General features: G+C 41.2%; 1 protein-coding gene across 1 annotated transcript in view; it reads right to left on the minus strand.

Annotated features, from left to right (window-relative positions):
* LOC145345060 (protein FAM162B-like) overlaps positions 1 to 21,486 on the minus strand; it is a 42,027-nt gene extending 20,541 nt beyond the window's left edge. The window contains exons 1-2 of the mRNA XM_080192612.1: positions 21,128 to 21,486; positions 18,636 to 18,744 (exon numbers count right to left, since the gene is read on the minus strand). Coding sequence (XP_080048738.1) covers positions 18,636 to 18,744; positions 21,128 to 21,287 — 269 coding nt within the window. The 5' untranslated portion in view covers positions 21,288 to 21,486. The remainder of the gene's footprint in view (positions 1 to 18,635; positions 18,745 to 21,127) is intronic.
* Positions 21,487 to 25,761: the final 4,275 nt, after the last annotated feature.

Raw genomic sequence — 25,761 nt, forward strand, 5'->3', positions numbered from 1 at the left:
CACCACTTCAACGGGCAGAGAATTCCAGAGATTCACCACCCTTTGAGTGAAGAAGTTCCTCCTCAACTCCGTTCTAAACCGCACCCCCTTTATCTTGAGGCTGTGCCCCCTAGTCCTACTATCCTTTCTGAGCGGGAAGAGTCTTTCCACCTCTATCCTATCCATCCCATTCATCATCTTATACGTCTCAATGAGATCTCCCCTCATTCTTCTGAACTCTAACGAGTACAAGCCTAGTTTATTCAGCCTCTCCTCATAGCTCAACCCCCTCAACTCTGGCATCAGCCTAGTAAACCTCCTCTGCACTCCCTCCAAGGCCAAAATATCCTTGCGTAAGTACGGCGCCCAAAACTGCACACAGTACTCCAGCTGCGGCCTCACCAATGCCCTATACAGCCGCAGCAAGACCTCCCTACTTTTATATTCAATCCCCCTCGCTATGAAGGCCAGCATCCCATTCGCCTTCCTGACCACCTGCTGTACCTGCAAGCTGGGTTTTTGCGACTCATGCACAAGGACCCCGAGGTCCCTCTGCACCGTCGCCTGCTGCAGTTTATATAGATGAGAAAGTGGAAGCAAGCAAAAAAATTTTAGATTGAAATGTAAATAGATTCTCACACAGCCTTGTACATAATACAAATCAAATTATGTTGTTGCATATTAAAATTCAGTGACAAATATATTTTCATGTGATTATTCAATATTATAAAATGCACTAAGTTGCAGTTTAGTGGTGATGTTATCAGTGTTCTAATGGAGGATATCTGACTGCAAATTCTGGAATAGGCATATCCATATTGGAATCTGGAAATCCAGAAGTTGCAGCTCAGGATGTCAGGGCACTCCACAGGGAGTGTTGTTACAGTCCTCATCTTAGTTGTAACATTGGAACGACTGCAATGATGTGAACTTGTTGTATATGCCCACTAGTTTCTTAATAAAAATGGCTGGAAAATACATTAGGGCTACGCAGTCAAGAGTAAGTAAGTTTTTAAACAGTAGAATTACTGACAATTATTGCTGATAAAACTGTGGCTCAGAAAAATCCTTTTTTTTAAACCAGTACTAGAGTCTCACTCTCTCAGACTGACAGCAGCTTATTATAAAGGGCCTTTAGTGATTTGCCTTGTCAGAAGGCACATCGAATCAATGTTATAAAACAAAATATGACACCATGACACAAGGATACATTATGTCAGATGGCCAAATGTTCAGACAGAGGAAGGCTTTAAGGAGTGCCCTAAAAAAGAAAAGCAAGGTATGGAGGCAGAAAGGTGTAAAAAGGGAAATCCAGAGATTAGGCCCTGGACAACTTAAGGCATAGCCACCAGTGGTGGAGCATTTAAAACCAGGAGGGATGTTCGAGGGACCACAATTAGATGAACACAGATACCTTGGAGAAAGTGGGGCAGGAGGAATTTGCCAGTAATGGGGAAATACCAAGCCAAGAGGGAATCTGAAAACAAGGAGGAGAATTTAAAAATGAAAATGTTGCTTGGCTAATATACAAACATCAACAAGCACAGATGTGACAAGTAAATTGTATTTGGTGCAAGTTTAGACGTAGACCACAGAGTTTTGGTTGACCTCAAGAGTAGACCAGCCAGGAGTGCATGGGAATATTTGAATTTAGAAGGAACAAAGAAAAGAGCAAAGGTTTCAGCAGCAGAAGATCTGAGGCACAGTAAGTGGGGCCATTTTACTGAGGTAGAAAATGCAGTCTTAGTGATAGCATGAATGTTATGGAAGGAAGCTTATCTCAGGGTGAAATATAATGCCAAGGCTGTGAACTGTTAGGCATAGTCTCAAATAGTTGTCAAACAGAGGGATGAAAATGGAGTTTAGAGTGGGGCCACAATCATTAGCTTCAGACTTCCTGGTATTTAATTGGAGGAAAGTTCTGCTCCATCAGTACTGGATGTCGGATAAGCAGTGAAGGAGGTGATGAGTTCTGGATGTTGTTGGTGTATATGTGAAAATGGACATTATGCTTTTGAATGATGCTGCCAAGAGGTAGCTGGGAAATGAGAAATAAAGTTAATGTTTAAGAATTATTTTTTGTTTTACTATCCGCCTTATTTATTGATTTGTTTTGATTTGATTTATTATTGTTACATGTATTAGTATACAGTGAAAAGTATTGTTTCTTGTGTGCTATACAGACAAACCACACATAGAGAAGGATGCAGCATGTAGTGTTACAGCCATAGTTAGGGTATAGAGAAAGCTCAACTTAATGTAAGATAGATCCATTCAAAAGTCTGATGGCAGCCAGGAAGAAGCTGTTCTTGAGTCAGTTGGTCCATGACCTCAGACTTTTGTATAATTTTCCTGATAGAAGAGAGTATGCCCAGGGTGCGTAGGGTTCTTAATTGTGCTGGCTGCTTTTCCGAAGCAGCGGGAAGAGTAGACAGAGTCAATGGGTGCAAGGCTGGTTTGCATGATGGCCTGGGTTTTGTTCATGACCCTTTGCAGTTTCTTGCAGTCTTGGGCAGAGCAAGAGCCATACCAAACTGTGATACAACCAGAAAGGATGCTTTCTACAGTACATCTGTAAAAGTTGGTCCGAGTTGTAGCAGACATGCCTAATTTCCTTAGCCTACTGAGAAAGTAGAGGCATTGATGGGCTTTCTTAACTAGAGCATAGGCATACTGTACTCTCCATTACTTGTTTCTGTACTGCCCAATCTTTGTTTTGCTTGCTATGCATGATTTCAGACTAATTCATATTTCCTGCTTTCCACTCCTTTGTTGTCTCAGTGAGGAATTATTCAATCTGATAACATGACTCTTCAAACAATTTCTTGTCCTACTAACGTATCCTTGTTGAGAGCACTGTGCTGAAACAGACCATAGATTAATGGAAATCTCCATTACCAAACCTGTGAAAATTCTGGTCCATTGTAAATGGAATGAATGTAATCACCATTCCTTCACCACAGAAAACATACCCAGGCCATTGCATTTTTTTAGATAATTATTAACAGTGGGATTAACCATTGTCACACCTACACACTGCTTAAAAGGGATCAACTTGCATCTGTAGGTATGCCAGTGACACTTAGTTGTCACTCAAGAGTCTATGACTGCTGAGATTAAGTATCAAGTTATGAGTGAGAATTCCCTCTGCTTAATTGACAAGATTGGAGCCATTGTTTTCAGTTCACACTTGAAAGAATATTTCGTAGCCCCCAATTCCCTGGTTACTTATTCAGGCTAAACATGACAGTGTGGAATCTTTGCGTCATGTCTGACTCTGATCTGAGCTTCAACTCCCACATCAGTCCATCTTACTCATATTTTCATAATTTTCAAGCTTAACCTTTCAAAAGAAAGTGTTCTAACCTGCCTTCTAAACTCCATCAACTCCTCAACAAACTCCAACTTAACCAGACCCATTAATAATGTGTATCTGCATTTATAATGTATGTCAGGCAATAGATTATCATAAACCTTTCAGATTACAAGCAAAGTTCAGGACAATTCCAATCCTAGTTATTTCGTCTCTAAATTTGCAGTTTTCACACTTTAATATTTGAAAAAAATTACAACAATTCTTCTCACAGAATCTGATATTATTATTCTGTGAAACTTACTTTCCATAACTGGAAAAAGTACTGCTAAATTTTCATAAAAATTTGCTTTAATTCTGCTGGTCAGGACTATTCTTTATCTGTACTCTCTGTACTTTATCATTTCTGTTTGCATTTTTCTTCTGAAAGAAACTTCTCTTTGTTCAGTACCTCAGTCGCCCTGATATCCCAGATTTCTTACAGTCTGTGAACGTGGGGTGGCATGGTGGCACATTGGTTAGTACTGCTGCCTCACAGCTCTAGGGACCCAGGTTCAATTCCCAGCTTGAGTCATTGTCTGTGTGGAGTGTGCACATTGTCCCCATGTCTGCATGGGTTTCCTCCAGATGCTTCGCTTTCCTCCCACAGTTTGAAAGACATGCTGGTTAGGTGCACTGGCCATGCTAAATTCTCCCTCTGTGTACTTGAACAGGTGCTTGATTTTGGCAACTAGGGGATTTTCACAGTAACTTCACTACAGTGTTAATGTAAACCTACTTGTTACACTAATAAATAAACTTTAAACATTGGCTTGGGAGGCTCTTTTCAATGACTTGGACTATAGAAGTTTGAATATTTGTGATTGTGTCTGAGGCTTTGGCCTCACTCAGTTACCACACATAAACAAGTTAAAGAATCACCATGTGAATTTGTTCAAAAGCTCTCAAAGGAAATCTACATTCTAAACACAGATGTGAAACCAACGTCATGACCCGGGTATCCATCAGTTTCCTTATTTTCCTTCAACTTTACTCGAGTAACCTAATTGAAACAATAAAGTATGGGGCACAGGGCTCAGCACATGTGTTGAAGTGGGATCCCCATGTTCAACAAAAATGTTGGAAATCATGCTCCCCATTAATTCTCTGAAGATCAGGACATTTAAATAATGGTCAGTTATCTCAATACAAGTGCCACAATTTTATAATTGCATTTGTATAAAATTTGTTTTGGCAGATGGCTTTTTATTATTTACTGTTGCTAAAACACCAAACAGTAATTTCTAATTATTGAATGACAAATTCGATTTACCTCTTTTAACTCAATTTAAATGACTAAAAGGGCATCTTAATGGTTTAAAACAAATTCCTACTAACCAACTGCCTTTTTAGTGCAGGATCCAACAATTATCACCACAAAATGCACTTCAAAAAAATTACATCAAAGCAATGCACTTTGCAATTGTATTTTATAGTTAATAGCTTTAACATGCAATTATTGTTTTAGAGAGTACTGAACTGAAGGGACATTTTTTTAAAAAGCAGGCTTAGCATAATAAACAAAATTCTATCTATATACAAACACTCATTTATAAGGAACTGTGGTTTTAACTTGTGGCAGCTGGAGAACAGCAAGTACAGAGTACAAGTAACATTTGCTTAGATACAGTTAGGTCAAATAGGTTGTGGGTAAAGGAACATCCTTGTATTAATCATTTGAACATGTTGGACAAAAATTGATTCATTTAGATTATGAAATACTGCATATTATAAATAATAAACTTCAAACACACTAACCACTGAGGCACAGTGACAATAGTGTTCACTGCAACTTACCAGGACTCCTTTGACAGCACCTTCCAAACCCAAGACCTCTACCACCGAGAAGGACAAGGGAAGCAAACGCACTAGAGCAGCATCACCTGCAAGGTCCCCTCTAAGTCACACAATATCCTGACTTAATTGAAACCAAGTCGTTGTTCCTTCACTGCTGCTGGGTCAAAGTCCTGGAACTCCCCTCCGAACAGCAATGTGTGTGTTCCTACAACACATGGACTGCAGCGGTTCAAGAAAAGAGCTCACCAGTACCTTCTCAAGGCCAATTCGAGTTGGACAATAAATGCTGGCCTTGCAAACAAAACCCACATGAACAAGTGTTAAAAACACTGTTCTTTTACTGATCCAATGTTCTTCAAATCAACAACATTAACTGGTTTAACTTAAAATCTTTGAATTATTCTTGACTTTCTCAGGACCTTTGCAGTTTGTTTTTATTTCTCTAATTATTCTACTCTTCTATTCAAACTGCTGACTCAATGGAATACTGCTCCACAGGTGATCCCAACCCTCTGGCACCATTTCCTGTCACTTGCTCATTCTGCATGTGTGAATCTAGACTACAAGCATCATCAAGTTATTCATCTACTAAGGGTATTTTCAAGTTTATTTATTAGTGTCACAAGTAGGATTACATTAGCAGCGCAATGAAGTTATTGTGAAAATCCGGTAGTCGCCACACTTAGGAAGAATTTAGCATAGCCAATGTGCCTAACCAGCATGTCTTTTGGAAGGAAACTGGAACACCAGGAGGAAACCCACACAGATATGAGGGGAACATGCAGACCCTGCACAATGACCCAAGCTGGAAATCAAACCCAGGTTCCTGGCGCTGGAACAGCAGTGCTAACCACTGTGCCACCATGCCACCCCACTGTGCCACTATTTATCCATTGAGGGTATTGTGATACAACTTATTTCCTCATAACCAATTGTGGACGGAACTGGACAGAGCCGTGGCACAGTGGGACAGCATGACACTGAAATTAAACATTTAGTGCCACTGTGACTTTCAGAGCCACAAGCATTGAGTGTCTTCCCACACAATTTGAAGTTCTCATCATCTGTCTATCAGGTGCTAGTAACTGCTTCCTTTGGGAACCAGAACCTCCTGTGGCACTGGACCTCTGTCACATCCATGTAATTGGACCTCTGTCTATACACCCTAGCAGCTAGGTAGCAGCATCTACTCTAGGGGAAGTCTACTTGGCCTTCCTGGTGGCCCTGTACGAATTTCTACACGAGAGGGGGGAGGGGGCTACGAGCACCTTGGCTCCTAAATATTTGTTCACTCTCCTCTTCTTCCCCAGAGGAAGTGCTCCCTGCTGAGGGCACATTACCCATCGACGGATCAGTTAACAGAACTCACCTTGGCACAGAGGGACCCAAACCTGCAAGCCAGCCAACAGAACACATGTTGGAGTTCCACACTCTGATGAAGCTGACACACAGAACACTCTTTCCACACAACAGAACACCACCTCACCCGTACAAACACCCAGCTCCTCACCCGTACAAACACCCAGCTCCTCACCCGTACAAACACCCAGCTCCTCACCCGTACAAACACCCAGCTCCTCACCCGTACAAACACCCAGCTCCTCACCCGTACAAACACCCAGCTCCTCACCCGTACAAACACCCAGCTCCTCACCCGTACAAACACCCAGCTCCTCACCCGTACAAACACCTAACTCCTCAGCCATTGTAGCCAGCAGGGGCTTTTTGATCTCATAATTGAACTAAAAATAATCAGTTCTGGTTGAACAACCTGCCAGTGTTGCCTGTGTGACGAACTTAAAATTGCACAGTCAACAACAGAAAATCTCAGCAGGTCTGACAGCATCTGTGGGGAGAGAATAGAGCCAATGTTTCAAGTCTGGATGACCCTTCGTTTGCGGTTTGAATCCCCTCACTCACTCCTCTAATTATCACCGGGCATACACCTGATCCACTCCTGCACCCGCCTAGCAAAATATCCCGTGAGTGTGCGACAACGTTGGATTGCGTGCTATTTAACGGATTCCCAGCTCAGACGTATGCCCACCAGGGGGATGTAAAATCCTATCCTATAAACCTAACAAATATTGTTGGTGATTTTACAGTGCAAACACTTAAAACGCTCATGCAATATTACTTTGATCACTATCTGAATACTCTAATAACCAATTCAACTGGCTGATGCTCTCTTAACTTAGAAATTTTAACAAATGTATTTAACACTTTTTCATTAAAATCATCAATAATAATTCATAGTTGTTGACAGTAAAATTACTAAATAATTACTTACTAGCAGGATATTAAGATACTCCTCCAAGAAAGAAACCCCATATAAACTTACAATCTACCTGCAAAGATTATCTGCATTGCCTTGACTTTCGTTACTTTACAAGAAGTCTACAAAAGACTGTTTCATTCAAAAATCTTGAAGATTACCAGAGAATGTAAAAAATGCAATTTAAAGTAAACAATTTTAACAACTTGGGGATTGACTCAGAAGTTGAAAACATATTTGTATCATAAGTTTTCTGTACGCATCTCTGAGTAATCATCCTACTTGTAAATAAATTTATTTTGGCCTTAAAGTATCCACCCCCTTTTACATTTGGCAAGGAAACATGATGGGTCCGTGTGGTCTACAGTGCAAATGTACTTTAGATAAGAGATAACTGACAGTCCTGGTAAATCATGCCCCTCCAGAGTATACTTAATGATGAAGCTTTTAGTTCATATGCAGCAGCTTGTTTTTGAAAGCGTTTTTTAATTTTCGCAATGTAGACATGCTAATGTCAGGAGATGACTCATATCATAGCAAAGTAAAATCAATAGATGGATATGAATCAATTTATTGACCCTAAACCATTTAATAATTTCTTATCATTCCTCTTTAATTAACAATTAAGCTTATGAACAGGAAAAATTTCATGAAATAAAAATAATGTGAATGTGGATTATACATAATCGTTTTACAGAATTGTTTTCCTGCAATATAGGTTTTCCTGCTGGGAGCACCTATCAGGATTATGAGTGCACCTTCTCCTTGATTTCCCACTCATTATACATTACACACAGGAAATTGTGAAGTTAGGAGAGAAAACACAAGCTTGAATTCTTGGGCAGATGGGTTTCTGTTCTAGGTGTATCATTTCATAAAATTATCCTTTATGTTTTTAAAATAATGGTCAGAAATTCATGTCCATCCCCAGAGCAGCATCGCAGGAATGGGGAGCCCTGGTTGTTGTCCTACAATTGATGTTTCCCTCTTGGAAACACCTATTATAAGTACAGGTGCACCTTCCCCATGATTTCAGAGGAACAAACTTGCTTCAAATAAATTTAACATTTAAGAAAAACTTGGGCGGGTTCATGGATGAGAGGGGTGTGGAGGGATATGGTCCAAGTGCAGGTCAGTGGGACTAGGCAAAAAATGGTTTGGCACAAACAAGAAGGGCCAAAAGGCCTGTTTCTGAGCTGTAATTTTCTATGGTTCTATGGTTCTAAATCTGAGTATACCGGCTATCACCACTGGAAATAGATGGGCAGCTCACAGTAGAATACAAATGAGGTCTGGCCTTCAAAATGACTGATGTTTCTCACTGTTAACATTGCCTGTCACACAGGCAACACTGGCAGGTTGTTCAACCAGAATTGATGTTTCTCACTGTTAACATTGTGTTTTTCCCTTCCTTACCTCACAAAAGTTCTTGTTGGCAATTTTTAAGGGTGGGAAATCATGGGACACGTGCACTCTTATTTCTGATAGTACGGTTGGATTGCTCCACCTACTCAATCCCTGTTATCAGAGGTGTGAATTCATCCTTAACTGAAAGGTACAATTTCCATTTCATGACATCTGTTTAACGTCTTAAATTAAGGAAGCTTGGGAAGTTATAATCCAGTTCCCATGGACATAAATCTGCAGGGAAAAAAAATTTGGCATTGAGTTTGCAGTTTTCCTCATTGGCCCTATGACCACTTAATACCACAGACCACAGAGGCTGCCTGAGAAAGAAAAGTTCCAAAGCAGTGAACCAGGGAATAATCTGGTGTTAAGATTTTTAAAAATCAAATCATAGAATCACTACAGTGTAGAAGGAGGCATTCGGCTCATCAAGCCCGCACCAACTCCAATCCCATCCAGGCTCTAACTTTGTAACCCCACGCATCCACCCTGCTAATCTCCCTGACACTACAGGGCAATTTAGCATGGCAATCCATCGAACCTGCACGTCTTTGGACCGTGGGAGGAAACCAGAGCACCCAGAGGAAACCCACACAGGCACGAGGAAAATGTGAAAACTCCACCTAGACAGCCACTTGAGGCTAGAATTGAACCTGGGTCCCTAACACTGTGAGGCAGCCGTGCTAACCACTGTGCCATCATGCTGCTCTGTTCTCGACAAATGATCCATGCAGAGCAGTTGATCTGATAAAATACTGGCCTTCATTAAGGCAAGGGAGATTACGGACTAATTTTATAGAGGTGTTTAAAAGTAAGAAACAATGGGGCAGAATATCTTAAAACACATTATTCCCAGTGCTTGAAGGTAAAATGTGGGGATAGATATAAGATTAAATGTAGTTGATTTAACAAAGGTCTTTAAAGATGCAAAGTGTTCTATCTGAATTAGTGAAGTAGCAATATGTAAACATTTCAGAATGGTACATAAGTAATTTAAGTTTGATAGACAATTATAGAAAAGGACATGGGAAAAGGGATCAGAACTGTTGCATGTGTGGAAAATAAGCACAAGGCACCTCCCCACTCTACTTGTCTGATCCTCCATGTTCCCCAAGGAATCATTAACCATCTCTACTCTCTGCATTTCACAAAGTCCTTGTCAAAACAAACTTAGACATCTTTTCTTTGATTGAAACTTGGCTTATTAGTGGTAACACCCTGCCCTTTACCAAAGCTTTATGGTCTGGATATACTTTGCATCAGCTGTACCGTCCAAATGTTACCATAATGACATGACTCTTGTCACCAAATAACAACTTAATTTCTCCTTCTGCTGCTCATCACATCATTTTCAGTACTTCTTCAAAACCTTTGATTTATACAATAAGTTTGGAATGAAGATGCCCAGCCTCCTTTCCGCTCTCAGGCATCAGTGATGCCTCATTCTCAGTGATATATTTTTCTTTTCTCTGACCTCTCCTGCTCTCCTCTATGTTGGTTGTTTTCTTGTCCATCTTTGACGATGCCTTCCAATAAATTTTTGTTACCCACATTCAGCGTCAAGCCCTTGATCCTGCAATTCTAGGTCACCTGTTACTTGAAGCAAGCTTGTTCCTCTTGATGCTGAGGTGTTTTCAATAGTGGTGTCTGAAACAAAGTTTTCTAAGAATGACAATGCTCCACATTCCTGTAATGCTGCTCTGGGGATGGACATGAATTTTAACAATTATTTTAAAAACATAAAGGATCATTTTATGAAATGACTCACCTGTACAGAAACCCACCAGCCCAAGAATTCAAGCTTGTGTTTTTCCCCTCCTTACCTCAAATTTTTGTTGGTAATTTTTAAGGGTGGGAAATCATGGGACATGTGCACTCATACTTCTGATGGTGCTCCCACCAAGGAAACCTCCCCCGCAGGAAAACAATTCTGCAAAATGACTAAGTATAATGCATGTTTACATACAGTTTCATGACATGACATTCACCTCTTCCTCATAATCAAGATAATTTCCCTTCAAGCCATTACCACCCTCTATCATGTCCACCCACATGACTGAATTGAATTTTCTTCAGTCAAAGTGTTGTGAATTTTTCAAATTCTCCACCCTAGAAAGCTCTGGATGGTTAGTTGTTGAGCACATTCATAAGAACATAAGAACGTAAGAAATAGGAGCAGGAGTAGGCCAACTAGCCCTTCGAGCCTGCCCCGCCATTCAATAAGATCATGGCTGATCTGTTGTGGCTCAGTTCCACATTCCCGCCCTCTCCCCATAACCCTTAATCCCCTCTGTCATCAAAAACCCATCAACCCGCGTCTTAAAAATATTTAGCGAGGCAGCCTCCACCACTTCAACGGGCAGAGAATTCCAGAGATTCACCACCCTTTGAGTGAAGAAGTTCCTCCTCAACTCCGTTCTAAACCGCCCCCCCACTTTATCTTGAGGCTATGCCCCCTAGTCCTACTATCCTTTCTGAGCGGGAAGAGTCTCTCCACCTCTATCCTATCCATCCCATTCATCATCTTATACGTCTCAATGAGATCTCCCCTCATTCTTCTAAACTCTAACGAGTACAAGCCTAATTTATTCAGCCTCTCCTCATAGCTCAACCCCCTCAACTCTGGCATCAGCCTAGTAAACCTCCTCTGCACTCCCTCCAAGGCCAAAATATCCTTGCGTAAGTACGGCGCCCAAAACTGCACACAGTACTCCAGCTGCAGCCTCACCAATGCCCTATACAGCCGCAGCAAGACCTCCCTACTTTTATATTCAATCCCCCTCGCGATGAAGGCCAGCATCCCATTCGCCTTCCTGACCACCTGCTGCACCTGCAAGCTGGGTTTTTGCGACTCATGCACAAGGACCCCGAGGTCCCTCTGCACCGTCGCCTGCTGCAGTTTTTCTCCACGTAAGTAATAATCCTTCCTACCATTATTCCTACCAAAGTGGACCACCGCGCACTTGCCAACATTAAATTCCATTTGCCATTTCCTGGCCCATTCGCCCAGCCTATCTAGATCCTTCTGTAAACTCTCCCCACCCTCCGCACAATTTGCCTTTCCACCAATTTTGGTGTCATCAGCAAATTTTGACACCCTACACTCGGTTCCCTCCTCCAGATCATCTATATAAATGGTAAATAGCTGAGGCCCCAGCACCGACCCCGGGGCACTCCACTAGTCACCATCCGCCAATCCGAATAGCACCCATTGACCCCCACTCTCTGCCTCCTATTTGACAACCAGTCCTCTATCCACGCTAACACCCTACCCCCAACTCCATGCCCCCTGACCTTCTGCAATAACCTCTTGTGAGGTACCTTGTCAAACGCCTTCTGAAAATCAAGAAAGACCACATCCACCGGCTCTCCTCTATCCACCGCCCTAGACACATCCTCATAGAACTCCAGTAAATTTGTCAGACAGGTCATTCAAGACAGGTCAATAAATTTTGGGCACAAAAGGAATTAACAATTATGAAGACTGTGCAGGGAGTGAAGTTGGGAACATAAGAAATCAGAACAGGGCAAAACCATTCAACCATCGAGCCTACATTGCAATTCAATATAAACATGACTGATCTTCAGCCTTAGTTCCAGTTCCTTGCCTGAAAAGTCAAAAAACTACCTCAGCCTTAAGTATATTACAATGCAGCATCCACTATCGGGGTAAAGAATTCACTCAAACTTTCACAACCCTCTAAATGAAGAAATTTCTCCTCATCTAGGTCCTAAATGATCAATCTCTTATTAGGAGTCTGTGACCCCATCGAAGATCAACCATGATTTTGGTACATGGCCTACTCCAACTCTTGTTTCCTATGTTCGGCTACCCCTTAAATGCTTCTATGTTATTCCTCTTAGCTATCTGTTGCACCACATTCTACATTCTTAACACTCTGGGAAAAGACCGAATTCTTCTTAATTCTTCTGGATTTATTAGTAACTATATATAGTCTTTAGCTTTTGGCCCCTTCCACAGTGAAAATACTTTGCCTATAAGTTCTCTATAAAATGCTTTCAGTGTCTTAAAAATCTACATCAGATGTCCATTTAGCCTTTTCTTTTCTAGAGTGAAATGCCCTACCCTAATCTGTCAATTTTGGTATCACCCTTGTGAATCTATTTTGTACATTCTTCACTGTCTCTATGCTTTTTGTACAATATGGAGACCAGAAATGTGCATAGTACTCCCAAGTGTTAGCTAGCCAAGGTTTCACAAAGGTTTGACACAACTGCCGTCCTTTTCAATTCTAAACGTTTTAGAAATTAAACCCAATGCATGGTTTGATTCTGTTAATTACTTTATTTACCTACATTACTGTTTTTCGTCATTTTTGTATCAACACTCTAAAGCCCTTTGCTCATCTCATTCAGAGACTTATTACTCAACTAGAATGTGGCCTCCTTACTTGTCCCAAAGTGCACCACCTCACACTTATCTACAGTGAAATTAATTTACCTATTATACTCCCATTCTACAAGTTTGAGATTTGATCTCTATTAAGACAGAGTGGACACTGCAATTTTGCTGAAGAGTGTTAAAACAAGATGGGGAATAACAGTTACGAATGATAAGCCCAACTCGATCAGTGTAGAAAAAGGGTGCAATGAACTGCTTCCAACAGTGGGAGAAACCATCACATTCCACTGGTCACCTACCACACATCTCTGGTCTGCAAACCGCAGCCCCTCCCTATCCCAACTGGTAACTTGCTCATCCGCCATGCTCCATCTGCTTCAATGGGTGCTTGAAGCTTAGAGCGTCTGCTCAAGTGAACAAAATCTATCACATCAGGCAAATAAGCAAAACAAAGAGAAAGAATATATCAACTCCTCAGATAGCAGACTGGAAATGTCATGACTGTGTGCAGGAAAGTGACAGATGGCTTTCAGTTGGTCAACAATGTCTGCATCTGTGATCAACATGGAACTTGATAAGGGGTTGAAGAGTGGCCTAACCTCCTTTCAAGAAACAAAGCTTACTGAGGTTGGATGATTGCCATATACTCAAGGACCTTCTGTAGAATGGGTTGGGCACCAAGTTATGACTTCCTGGATGTCTATGCTTCCATTATACAGACACTTTTAAGCAAGAAACAAAAATGGTGGACATCGACACAGACAACAATGAGACAGTCGCTGACAGCCATGACCTCTCTATTGAGTATCTTAAGAACTACACTTAAATAAATAGCAGCATTTTGAACATTTATAATAGGATTTGGACGCTGAAGGAAGGAGAGGACACATCCCTTTGAAACACCACTAGCTTCCGGATTAAGATAGATTTGCAAAGATTCAAGTCTTTTAATAAATGAAGGGTGGAGGTGAGTGGATGAATGAGTGAATGGATCAGTGGGTGAGGTGGGTAACTGGGTGAACGGGTAGTCAGGTAGTAAGAAAGGTAGTCGGATGATAGGGGGTACAATCGTCGAGGATAGTTAGATGGTTGGGAGGGATAACCAGATCAGGTCAGGCCAGATCAGGGAGCTGATTGGGTGATTAGGTTGGTAGGTTGTGGAATTACTCAGCTGTTAGAACAGGTTTTACACTGTCTAATATTTTCTGGGTAAATAGAACATAGAACATAGAACATTACAGCGCAGAACAGGCCCTTCGGCCCACGATGTTGCGCCGACCAGTTAAAAAACAATGACCCTCTAACCTAAACCAATCCCTTTTCATCCATAAACCTATCCACGGATCTCTTAAACGCTCCCAAACTAGGCGCATTTACAACTGCAGCAGGCAGGGCATTCCAATCCCTCACCACCCTCTGGGTAAAGAACTTACCCCTGACATCCGTCCTATAACTACCACCCCTTAATTTAAAGCCATGCCCCCTCGTGCTAGCTTTCTCCATCTGAGGAAAAAGGCTATCACTATCCACCCTATCTAAACCTCTAATCATCTTATATGTTTCAATAAGATCCCCTCTTAGCCGCCTTCTTTCCAACGAAAACAACCCCAAATCCCTCAGTCTCTCCTCATAGGACCTCCCCTCCATACCAGGCAACATCCTGGTAAACCTCCTCTGCACCCTCTCCAAAGCCTCCACATCCTTCCTATAATGTGGGGACCAGAACTGCACACAATACTCCAAGTGCGGCCGCACCAGAGTTGTGTACAGTTTCAACATGACGCTGCGACTCCTAAATTCAATCCCCCTACCAATAAACGCCAAGACACCGTATGCCTTCTTAACAACCTTATCTACTTGATTCCCTACTTTCAGGGATCTATGTACACATACACCTAGATCCCTCTGTTCATCCACGCTATTCAGAGTCCTCCTGTTAGCCCTATACTCGACACATCTGTTATTCCTACCAAAGTGAATTACCTCACACTTCTCCGCATTAAACTCCATCCGCCACCTCTCGGCCCAGCTCTGCAACCTGTCTAAGTCACCCTGCAAACTACGACACCCTTCCTCACAATCTACCACACCTCCGACTTTGGTGTCATCAGCAAATTTACTAATCCACCCAGCTGTACCCTCATCCAGATCATTAATAAAAACTACAAACAGCAGTGGCCCCAAAACAGATCCCTGAGGCACACCACTCGTAACTGAACTCCATGACGAATATTTACCATCAACCACTACCCTCTGTCTCCTATCTGCTAGCCAATTCCTGATCCAATTTCCTAGATTACCCTCAATCCCATATCCAGGTAAGTCCTATGTATCAAGTCCAAGTCTTAACTCTGAGCTCAGTGTCTGAGACATTTGTGGAGAGCCCCAGGCAGCAGGGTATTAGCCTACTGGAAATTTAAACTTCGCAGCCAATTCCCAGAAAGGTCTGTCACCAGAATTCTATCACCTTACCCGCCACAGAGCAGGTGAGAGCAGACAACGAAAATATCCATTTACCTCAGAATTTCCAGTCTCACTCATGCAAGGTGGTAAAATGCCGCCTATGTACAGTGTTAGGGCACCCACATGTTCCTGCTAAATATCTCTCAATGTACATCCTATCTCTGACAATCAGGAAATCTTAAGATTTGGATTCATTAATCATCTCATAGCCTTTTGTGGTAACTTGCTATATGCAAACGGTAATTCAAAGTTTGTACAGTGATTTGTAGCTTTTCTGAAAGAAATGATTAGATACAACATGAATATTCTGAGACCTAGAATCATGGAGGTCTGCAACCACAGAAAAATGAGATGCAATTCATTGTGACTGTGTTGGTTCTTTGCCAAAGCAATCTAAAATTCATCCCACTGTTCTGCTATCTCCCCTCATAGCTCAGGGTCAAGAATTAAGATCAGAGTGTGGAAAGAGATATTTGTAAATTAAGAGTTCTTGGGAAAATTAATGTTGGCAGTCTCAGCTCATGTCCACTGGAAAGTATCCACATAGGAAAGAAAACTCAGTGTGATACTAGAGCAACATCCGGAGCATAAATAAAACTTTTAACCTACAAACCAAGGGCATAAGTCATGCACTATCAAAACGTGGAGCAAACTTTTAAACCATTAGAACAAATAAAACTACTTCTATGCCAATCTAACAAATTGAATCTCTGAGGCCAGATTGAAAAATTGGATTGACAACGCAGGAATTTTTCTGTGGACCGTAGTTTGGGACAGTTTGTGTATGTGTGGGCTGGAGGGTGGTACACGAGGAAAGCAATGTACTTCAACCTTGCCATCACTGACATCTGAGTGTGAAGAATCTTTTCATTTGCTCTAATTCAGGACAATAACCAAATCATAAAAGTAATTGAAATACAAATGATTAAACTTACAAATTAAGATGAATTACAATAAAAGGCTGCATTCTCATATGGCTCATGAGATATTAAGATGCTTTTGGATCCATTTTAAGGTACAAAAAGACATGGGCTTAGACATTCCAAAGGGAGCCAATTTGATTTGATTTATTATTGTCACTTGCATTAGTATACTGTGAAAAGTATTGTTTCTTGCGCGCTATACGGACAAAACATACCGTATATAAAGAAAGAGAGTACAGAACGTAGCTAGAGTGTAGAGAAAAATCAACTTAATGTGATGTAGGTCCATTCAAAAGTCTGATAACAGCAAAGAAGAAGCTGCTCTTGAGTCGGTTGGTACATGACCTCAGACTTTTTTACCTTTTTCCTGATGGAAGAAGGTGGAAGAGAGAATGTCTGGGTTACGTGGGGTACTTAATTATACTGGCTGCTTTTCCGAGGCAGCGGGGAATGTAAACGGAGTCAGTGGATGGGAGGTTGTTTTATGTGATGGACTGGCTTCATTCATGACCCTTTGTAGTTTCTTGTAGTCTTTGAAAGAGCAGGAGCCATACCAAGTTGTGATACAACCAGAAAGAATGCTTTCTATGATGCATCTGTAAAAGTTGGTGAGAGTTGTAGCGAACATGCCAAATTTGCTTAGTTTTCTGAGAAAGTAGAGGCATTGGAAGGCTTTCTTAAGTACAGTATTAACGTGGGGGGACCAGGACGGGTTGTTAGTGATCTGGACACCTAAAAACTTGAAGTTTTTGGCAACCTCTACTTTGTCCCCATTGGTGTAGAGAGAAGCATGTCCGCCATTACGCTTCCTGAAATTAATGCTTATTTCCTTTGTTTTGTTGACATTGAGGGAGTGGTTCACCGGACTCTCCATCTCATTCCTGTACTCTGGCTCGTCATTGTTTGAGATTTGACCCACTTCAGTGGTGTTGTCAGCAAACTTGAAAATCATGTTGGAGGGGAATGTGGCCGCACAGTCGTAAGTGTATATGGAGTATAATAAGGAGCTGAGGACACAATCTCGTGGGGCACCAGTGTTGAGGATAATCGTGACAGAGGTGTTTCTGCCTATTGTTACTGATTGCGGTCTGTGGGTTAGAAAGTTCAGGATCCAGTCGCAGAGCGAGGAGCCGAACCCCAGGTCACAGAGTTTGGAGATGGGTTTCATAGGAATAATGGTGTTGAAGGCTGACTGTAGTTGATAAATAGGAGTCTGACATAAATGTCTTTGTTATCTATGTGTTCCAAGATTCAGTGCAGAACCAGGGGGATGGCATCTGCTGTGAACATGTTGTGGTGGTTGGTGAACTGTAATGGATCCAGGCAATCTGGGAGGCTGGAATTGATTTGTGCCATGACAAATCTTTCAAAGCTTTTGAGATTTGAACGAGAATTGGATAGAGTGATCCATCTCATGGATGCACCACAAACCTTTCCAATACCCAAAAGTCAGTGGTATAATATATTGTGGGTGGGAACCCTTTAATTTTCAATGTCAAAGGGATCATGACTTCCACAGAGAGGAATAATCAGTGATTTTGTTGCAGCACATTGCCAAAGTGTAAATGTCTCCAGTGTTTTCAGAGGAAGTGACGCAAGTTAGACCATGATTCCCAACATAACTTTCAGATTCAGACTAGGAAATTATCACTGACTGAGACAATTTTCTTACTTAATTGATTGTAAATTCATAAAAAATAACTGTATAAAAGGAATGGAACATGTATGCAACAGGGACTAATTTCTCCCTGATTGTATAAATAATGGTTACCAGATTCAGAATGTTCTTACAGGAGTCATCTTTAGTGCTGAGCACTCATTACATTGCCTAGTGAAAGTCCTAACATTGACAAATAACAATAAAGTTTGAAATACCATTGCAAGTTTCAGTTTCAATGTATGCAGTTCCTCCACATTTGTTCTAATGAAGTGCACCCATGAGTCATTGCTATTATTTCTAGTGATAGAGCAAATTGTTATGATATATTTCTTTGTACTACATTGCTAAGCTGCATGAAAGAATTGAAATAATTCAACCAATAATATCTAATAAGCTACAAAAATCAAAAAACTTACGACACAATGGCAGGGATGTCCTCCTCATTCTTGAAGCGACCAGACCAAAGAAGAATCCTTTTGTCAAACTTTGTGGGCCTGTATCCTGGAACTTTCTGGGTGTCACGGACTTCGCGAAAATTATGGAACATAATTCAAGATGTATTGAACCAACTTGGGAAATATGATTATTTTCTAGAATATATATAATAGCTACTCCTTACTTGTGTGGCACTGTCAAACTGATTTGCATTCATTGCATTCAGATATTTTGTTCTTAAGCCAAAAAAGGCAGTTGTCCCAGGACACAAACTCCAGGGAAGACTTCTAATATTCCCCTGCAAGTGGAATCAAAGGACTGTGGAATTGATCTTGTGGTGCCTAAGATTCAATGGCATGCACCTTGGTGACCTACAAAGAACCAAAAGTTTGGCCACCAGTTTAGGAGGGAGTATTCAGTTCCTGTCACAATACATATCCAATCCTATGTTGTAATGCAGATATTTCAGTAATCTAATGGGAAGGGTCTAAGTGGCAGGTTGGCTATCTGTGCCCAAATATATAGTTGCTCCTGAATGGCTGCAACTCCACAGCAATGGGTGAGTTCAAAAAATACCCTCAAAATGCCAATGTCCTTGCTTAAAACTGCATAGTTTTACCCACCAAAAGTAATAACTGTATACAAAGTATTGGCCACTCTTTGAATATGATTCCAAGGCTTTAACAGCTTGCAAAAGGAATATAAATTCAAATTAATTTTACTCAAATATGAAAGAAAATCAGGTTGATGTTATTACTCTTGGGGATGAAAATATTTAACAAAGATTAAAATTCAGATTTCTCTACCAATTATGAAAATGAATCCACTACTACTGGGGAAGTGTTCAAAGGAGAGTTAGAAAGTACTATTTGTTATGAGCATGGTTCTTTAAACTAATATATAACTAGTTGTATATCTGTCCCAGCTCCCTTAAGCCCTCCATTTCCTATGTGTGGTGCTGTAGGTTGCCTGACATCAAGCACTGGATGAGAAGAAATTAACTCTAATTAAACATTGGGAACACTGACACCATAGCCTTTGGCCAACATCACAAAATCCATTCCCTCATCACCATGTCTGACTGCCACTGAAGCAATCCCTCCAATTCTGTCTGCTAATACAGCCACAAAGTTCTCATTTTATTATTTGCATAAGGCTCTGGGTGTCTCTGGCTGGGCTAGCACTTATTGCCCATCTCAAATTGCCCTTGAGAAGGTGGTGGCAAGCTGCCATCTTGGATCGCTGCAGTCCCTGTAGTTTAGGTATACCCATAGTTCTGTTAAGAAGGGAGGGCCAGGTTTTTGACCCAGCAACAGTTAGGAATATATTTCCAAGTCAGGATGGTGAGCGCCTTGGAGGGGGATTTCCAGCAGTGCTCTTTGCCACAACATTGACAGTCGTACTTTATATTGTCTAGGATGGAAGCTCCTCTCGGGGTCAAATATGACACCAAGATTGCAAACAGTTTGGTTTAGTCTCAGAGTGGTGCCGGGGATGGAGGGAGGAGACAGTAGTGAGGGGAATAGAGTTTAGAATGGAAATGAAAACTATGGATGGGATTTACCACCCAATCAGGTAAAGTGGTTCGCCATTGGCCAGCAGCATGACTTTCTGATCCCACCATTGTCAGAGGGGTTTCCCATGGAATGCACGCCTCGCTGCTGTGAAACCCGCAGAGAGGGTACACCATCAGGGGGACCACAAGATCTCACCGGCATTAACGGCTGGAAAGTTTCGGCCAACGATTTTCATCTTCCCAATATATGATTGGAGGGAAGTTCTGTTCATCCAGTACTGGATGTGGGATAAGCAATCTGATAATTAACCAACTATGGTTCAGTCCAGCGAGGTGGAGCTCAGATTTATACTGCAATCAGAGCCTTAGTGCCAGGTGCAGCACATAAAGCATTTTTCTCACTTTCACTGATGTTACAAGTTGGCACTGCCAACTCGTGTGACAGGAGGGTTTATCAAGAAAGTCAGTGACTGCAACACCCTGCCACCCCCCGCTCCTCTCCCCACCCCCTCCCCGCTCCCCCGCACACACACAATGTCCTGGCCATTCATTCTGATAGAATTAACCGTGACATTTACATAACTCTGCCCCTCGCCCAGGGTGTGGATTTATTAAAACTCCCCAGAGTGGGGAGAATCTCAAATACTGAGTGCCCAGTCTAAGTTTCGCTACACAGAAAGTATCAACTCAGGCGAAACGGAAGCAATATAGCTCATCAGATAATAGTTAACAACACAATGGTGACATAACGGAAAGGTCACAAATACATTGGAAACAGACGGGGAACAAGCAAAGTACTGGAAACTTAAAATCCTTGGACAATGAGTTTGGAAAGACCACCTCCTGACATTAAGTAACTACCCTTACAATCACCGGGAGCTTATTGGAAATGTTTCCCCTTGAGTGAAACAGATTTGTCTGTAGATCGTGTGAAGTTTGAAATGAAGTGATATTTACCTGTACGCGCTGCCCGCATTGAAATGAAATCATTGGCAAAAGTCCTCTCCACATCCCCTGTGCTTTTGGTGAGCAGAGGTCGCCTGTCCGTTGGTTTGTTTCCGTACATCCGACACAGAGTCGAATTTATTTTTCTCCGACCTGACACAGCGCGAATCATCTTCACAGTTCTTCAACCGAATCGCTGTCCGCTCTCTGATCAATTGGAGTCTTCTATTTAAACAGAAGCTGCCAATCACGCCCCTAACTCCAGTGCGATCAGTGTCCAGAACTGACCTGCACAATGTCATTGCAGCCACTTACACTCATCGAAAACATGCACCATTATTAAAAACATTATCAGTCACTGCTCTGTGTCCGCGCTAATCTAATTTACATCCAACCAAAGCATGTCCAATGGTAAACGCGTTTTTAAAAACAATATCCCTTCTGGGTACGTTGTACACTTATGACTCAATCGCAAACATTACGGCGGTGATATATATTTAATGCCCTATACAGAACTGTGCAGAAAATGGCAATGAAATTAAAATAAAACCAGAAAATGCAGGAAACCGAGTGCCATTTTGTTCGGAGTGCTTCGCAGTTGAGGTAAGCCTGGGAGATTAGGAGAATTTGAAGAAAATTGGCCTTAACTTTTAAATTTTATTCTTTAATCTAACACAAATTGCTATATTGGAATTACTGCATTATTGATGGGTCAAAATCTTGGAGCACCCTCCCTACCAGCAGGGCGGAAGTTCCTACAACTTATGGACTGTAAATGTTAAAGAAGTAAAAAGTCTGACAACACCAGGTTTTAGTCCAACCTATTTATTTGATAATATACTCGCAAGCTTTCGAGGGGTTACCCTCTTCGTCAGGTGAATGGAGAGTTCTGGCCTCAGACAGAGCATATAAAGCACAGACAGTTTAGAGATTACTGATTAAAATGCGAATCCTTACACCTAACCTGCTGTTCAAGACCTGAAGTGGCTGATAATGTGTGTGGAAGGAGCACTGATCACAGTTTAAAGAGATGTGTATTGTCTCCAGACAGTACAGTAAGTGAGGTTTTGCAAACCCAGGCAAGTCACGGGGGTTACAGATAGTGCGACATGAACCCAAGATCCCTGTTGAGACCGTCCTCATGTGTGCGGAACTTGGCTATCAGTCTCTGCTCAGCGACTCTGCGCTGTCGTGTGTTGTGAAGGCCGCCTTGGAGAGTGCTTACCCGAAGGTCAGAGGCTGAATGCCCGTGACCACTGAAGTGTTCACCAACAGGAAGGGAACAGTCTTGCCTGGTGACTGTCGAGCGATGTTCATTCATCCGTTGTCGTAGCGTCTGCATGGTCTCCCCAATGTACCATGCTTCGGGACATCCTTTCTTGCAACGTATCAGGTAGACAATGTTGGCCGAGTTGCAAGAGTATTTACCATGTCTCAACAGGGATCTTGGGTTCATGTCGCACTATCTGTAACCCCCGTGACTTGCCTGGGTTTGCAAAACCTCACTTACTGTACTGTCTGGAGACAATACACATCTCTTTAAACTGTGATCAGTGCTCCTTCCACACACATTATCAGCCACTTCAGGTCTTGAACAGCAGGTTAGGTGTAAGGATTCGCATTTTAATCAGTAATCTCTAAACTGTCTGTGCTTTATATGCTCTGTCTGAGGCCAGAACTCTCCATTCACCTGACGAAGAGGGTAACCCCTCGAAAGCTTGCGAGTATATTATCAAATAAATAGGTTGGACTAAAACCTGGTGTTGTCAGACTTTTTACTGTGTTTACGCCAGTCCAACGCCGGCATACCCACATCAATGTTAAAGAAGGCAGCTCACCATCACCTTCTCAAGCGCAATTAAGGTTGGGCAATGCCTACATCCCGTTAACGAATAAAAAAGTCAAGAGTATACTATACAGGTTATCAGAAGGTTTTTGAAAATTCAATATATTGCACTTATTACAGCACTTGCATTGTCTGTGCTAACTATTTTTCATTATATTTTTGGTTTCTAGTTGTTCTTCTGTTACATTTTTGAGCAAACGTTCCATTATCTTGACTACCGCACATGTTCACCATAATATATTCCATTATTTCATGTACTTTCTTTACCTCCCTTTTTAAATATCATAATTATGGTACATAAGAAATGATTGTTTATCTGTCACTTTTCCAGTAGTCATGATGTGGGTATGCCGGCGTTGGACTGGCGTAAACACAGTAAAAAGTCTGACAACCGATTTATTTGATAATAGACTCACAAGCTTTCGGGTTAGTCCCTTCGTCAGGTGAATGGAGAGTTCTGGCCTCAGACAAAGCATATAAAGCACAGACAAATAAATCGGTTGGACTAAAACCTGGTGTTGTCAGACTTTTTACTGACTTTTCCAGTACACATATATATAATGTATTTATATGTAATAGTGCCTATGCCAACTTACCCTGAACTTGTGTTACATTAAGTGGAGATCATAAAATTCTGTAACAATGCTTGAATTGAAGTTGAACCTATCTGGTCCATTAATGTTTTTTAAGGGAAGGAAATCTTACTTTGTGCTATTTAACTCCACATCAACAGCAATGTAGTTGACTCTGAAATGACCTCTCAAATGCACTCAGTTCAAGAGTAATTAGGGGTGGGTAATAAATGCTGGTGCAACTAGTGACTTCCACATTCCATGAATCATTTTTTAAAAATTGTATTAATTGGCTTTTGTCGTACTCAGTGTTTGGAATATTTTACCTATTGTGGAATAAAGCATTTACAAACTGGCACCTTGTGGCAGAGGGTGTGAGATGAGGGCATAAGCAAACAGCATTTCAGAGTTAAAAAGAATACTCAAATTTTAACAATGCATGGTTTCATTATCCCAGGGCAATTACAAAGGACAGGTTTTTGACATTGTCTACTAATGTAATCCCACCACAGTTCTGGGAGAAGCTGTAATTCAACACTTCTTACTAATATCATGCAAAACTAACTTTGCATGAGATTGTGAGATGAATTTGTTTAAATAAATTGAATCTGTTTCCAATCCAGAGGAGTGAGCATTTCAGAGCTTGTTGGCTTTTATTATCAATCCCTGTGGGTACAACTGATTGGTTTGCTAGATCACTTCAGAAGGTAGCTATGAATCAGCTACATAGGTAAAATACTGGAATCATATGTAACGCCAGATCAGGTAAGGATGGCAGGTTCTCTTCCCTGAAGGACCTCAGTGAATCCGTTGGGTTTTCATGAAAATCCAAGAGATCCAAATATTTTTAAGCCTGACTCAAATTCTCAATCTTCCACGGTGGGATTCAAACTCACATTTATTAATCCAACCTTTAGATTATTAGTTCAGTAATGCAACAATAGAATTATTCCTGGTTTAAATCCAGTTACTACACACATTAGTTCAACTTCAGGAAAGCAATGCTTTTGATATATAATGATCCAACCGAAATCCAAATGACCTGCTCCTGCTCCTTTTTCGTATGTTTATGTGTGTCCATTTGCTTTGCACTTTGATGTATTGTGGTTCTCTGAGTTTCTTTGTTAATTGATAATGGATAAAACCCTTTCTTGCTTTCAGTTCTTATCTGTTCCTATTCAGTTAAAGCCCTTTAAAAGCTTTACTTTTCAATGATTAAGCAGAAATAATAGACTATTGTTTGTGACCTGTTAAAAACACAATTTACCATTAACGGTAAATAAACATTACTCTCATAAATGGTTCCAAAAATATGACATGTCCAAATTTCCAAGATGTAGAGCTAGTGAGTGTCTCTGTCTTCCAACCACACCAATCAGAACATTTCTGCTCTAGTGTTGAAATAGTCCTTGAACTAGCTCTAACTGAATTGGGGTTTGTTCAGCAATTGCTTCAGCAATGGTGGCACGGTGGCAAAGTGGTTGGGGTGGCACAGTGACACAGTGGTTAGCACTGCTGCCTCACAGCTCTAAGGACCTGGGTTCGCTTCCCAGCTTGGGTCATTGTCTGTGTGGGGTTTGCACGTTCTCTCTGTGTCAGCATGGGTTTCCTCCGGGTGCTCCGGTTTCCTCCCACAGTCCAAAGAATGTGTGTGTGGGTTAGGTTGATTGGCCACGCTAAATTGTCCCAGGATGTATAGGTTGGAAGGATTTAATTGGGTAAATGTGTGGGGTTGTGGAGATAGGGCCTGGGCTGGGCTTGTTGTCGGTGCAGACTCGATGGGCTGAATGACCTCCCTCTTCACTGTGGAGTTTTTATGAATAATTTTCAAATAACATAAGATATCTCATCTATGATTATTTATTAGCATTTTTTCCTTTTTATCAGTTGACAAATATTAATAATGGGTAAAACGTGATGCATCTGAGATACCTTGTGCAATTTAATGAAAATTGACGTGACAAAGATGAACTGGAATGTGGACATAGAAATTCACAATTTACAATGAAAAGAAAGACTTTTAAAGAGCAAATTAACATATATAATAGCAAATTGATCTTTTGGATTAACAAATTCCACAGAAATTTTCAATAGATTAAATATGGTTTAAAATGTTAGATCAATCATTACCTCATAAATTAGCCAAAATCAGTACTACAAAGTGAGGCTTATAAGATTGCTATATTTCTGGACTGTGTGTTTAACTTAAGAGCAATGAAGAGGGTCAT

This window comes from Carcharhinus amblyrhynchos, chromosome 7 (genome assembly GCF_965287045.1).
Source record: "Carcharhinus amblyrhynchos chromosome 7, sCarAmb.v2.hapA, whole genome shotgun sequence".
NCBI lineage: Eukaryota > Metazoa > Chordata > Chondrichthyes > Carcharhiniformes > Carcharhinidae > Carcharhinus > Carcharhinus amblyrhynchos.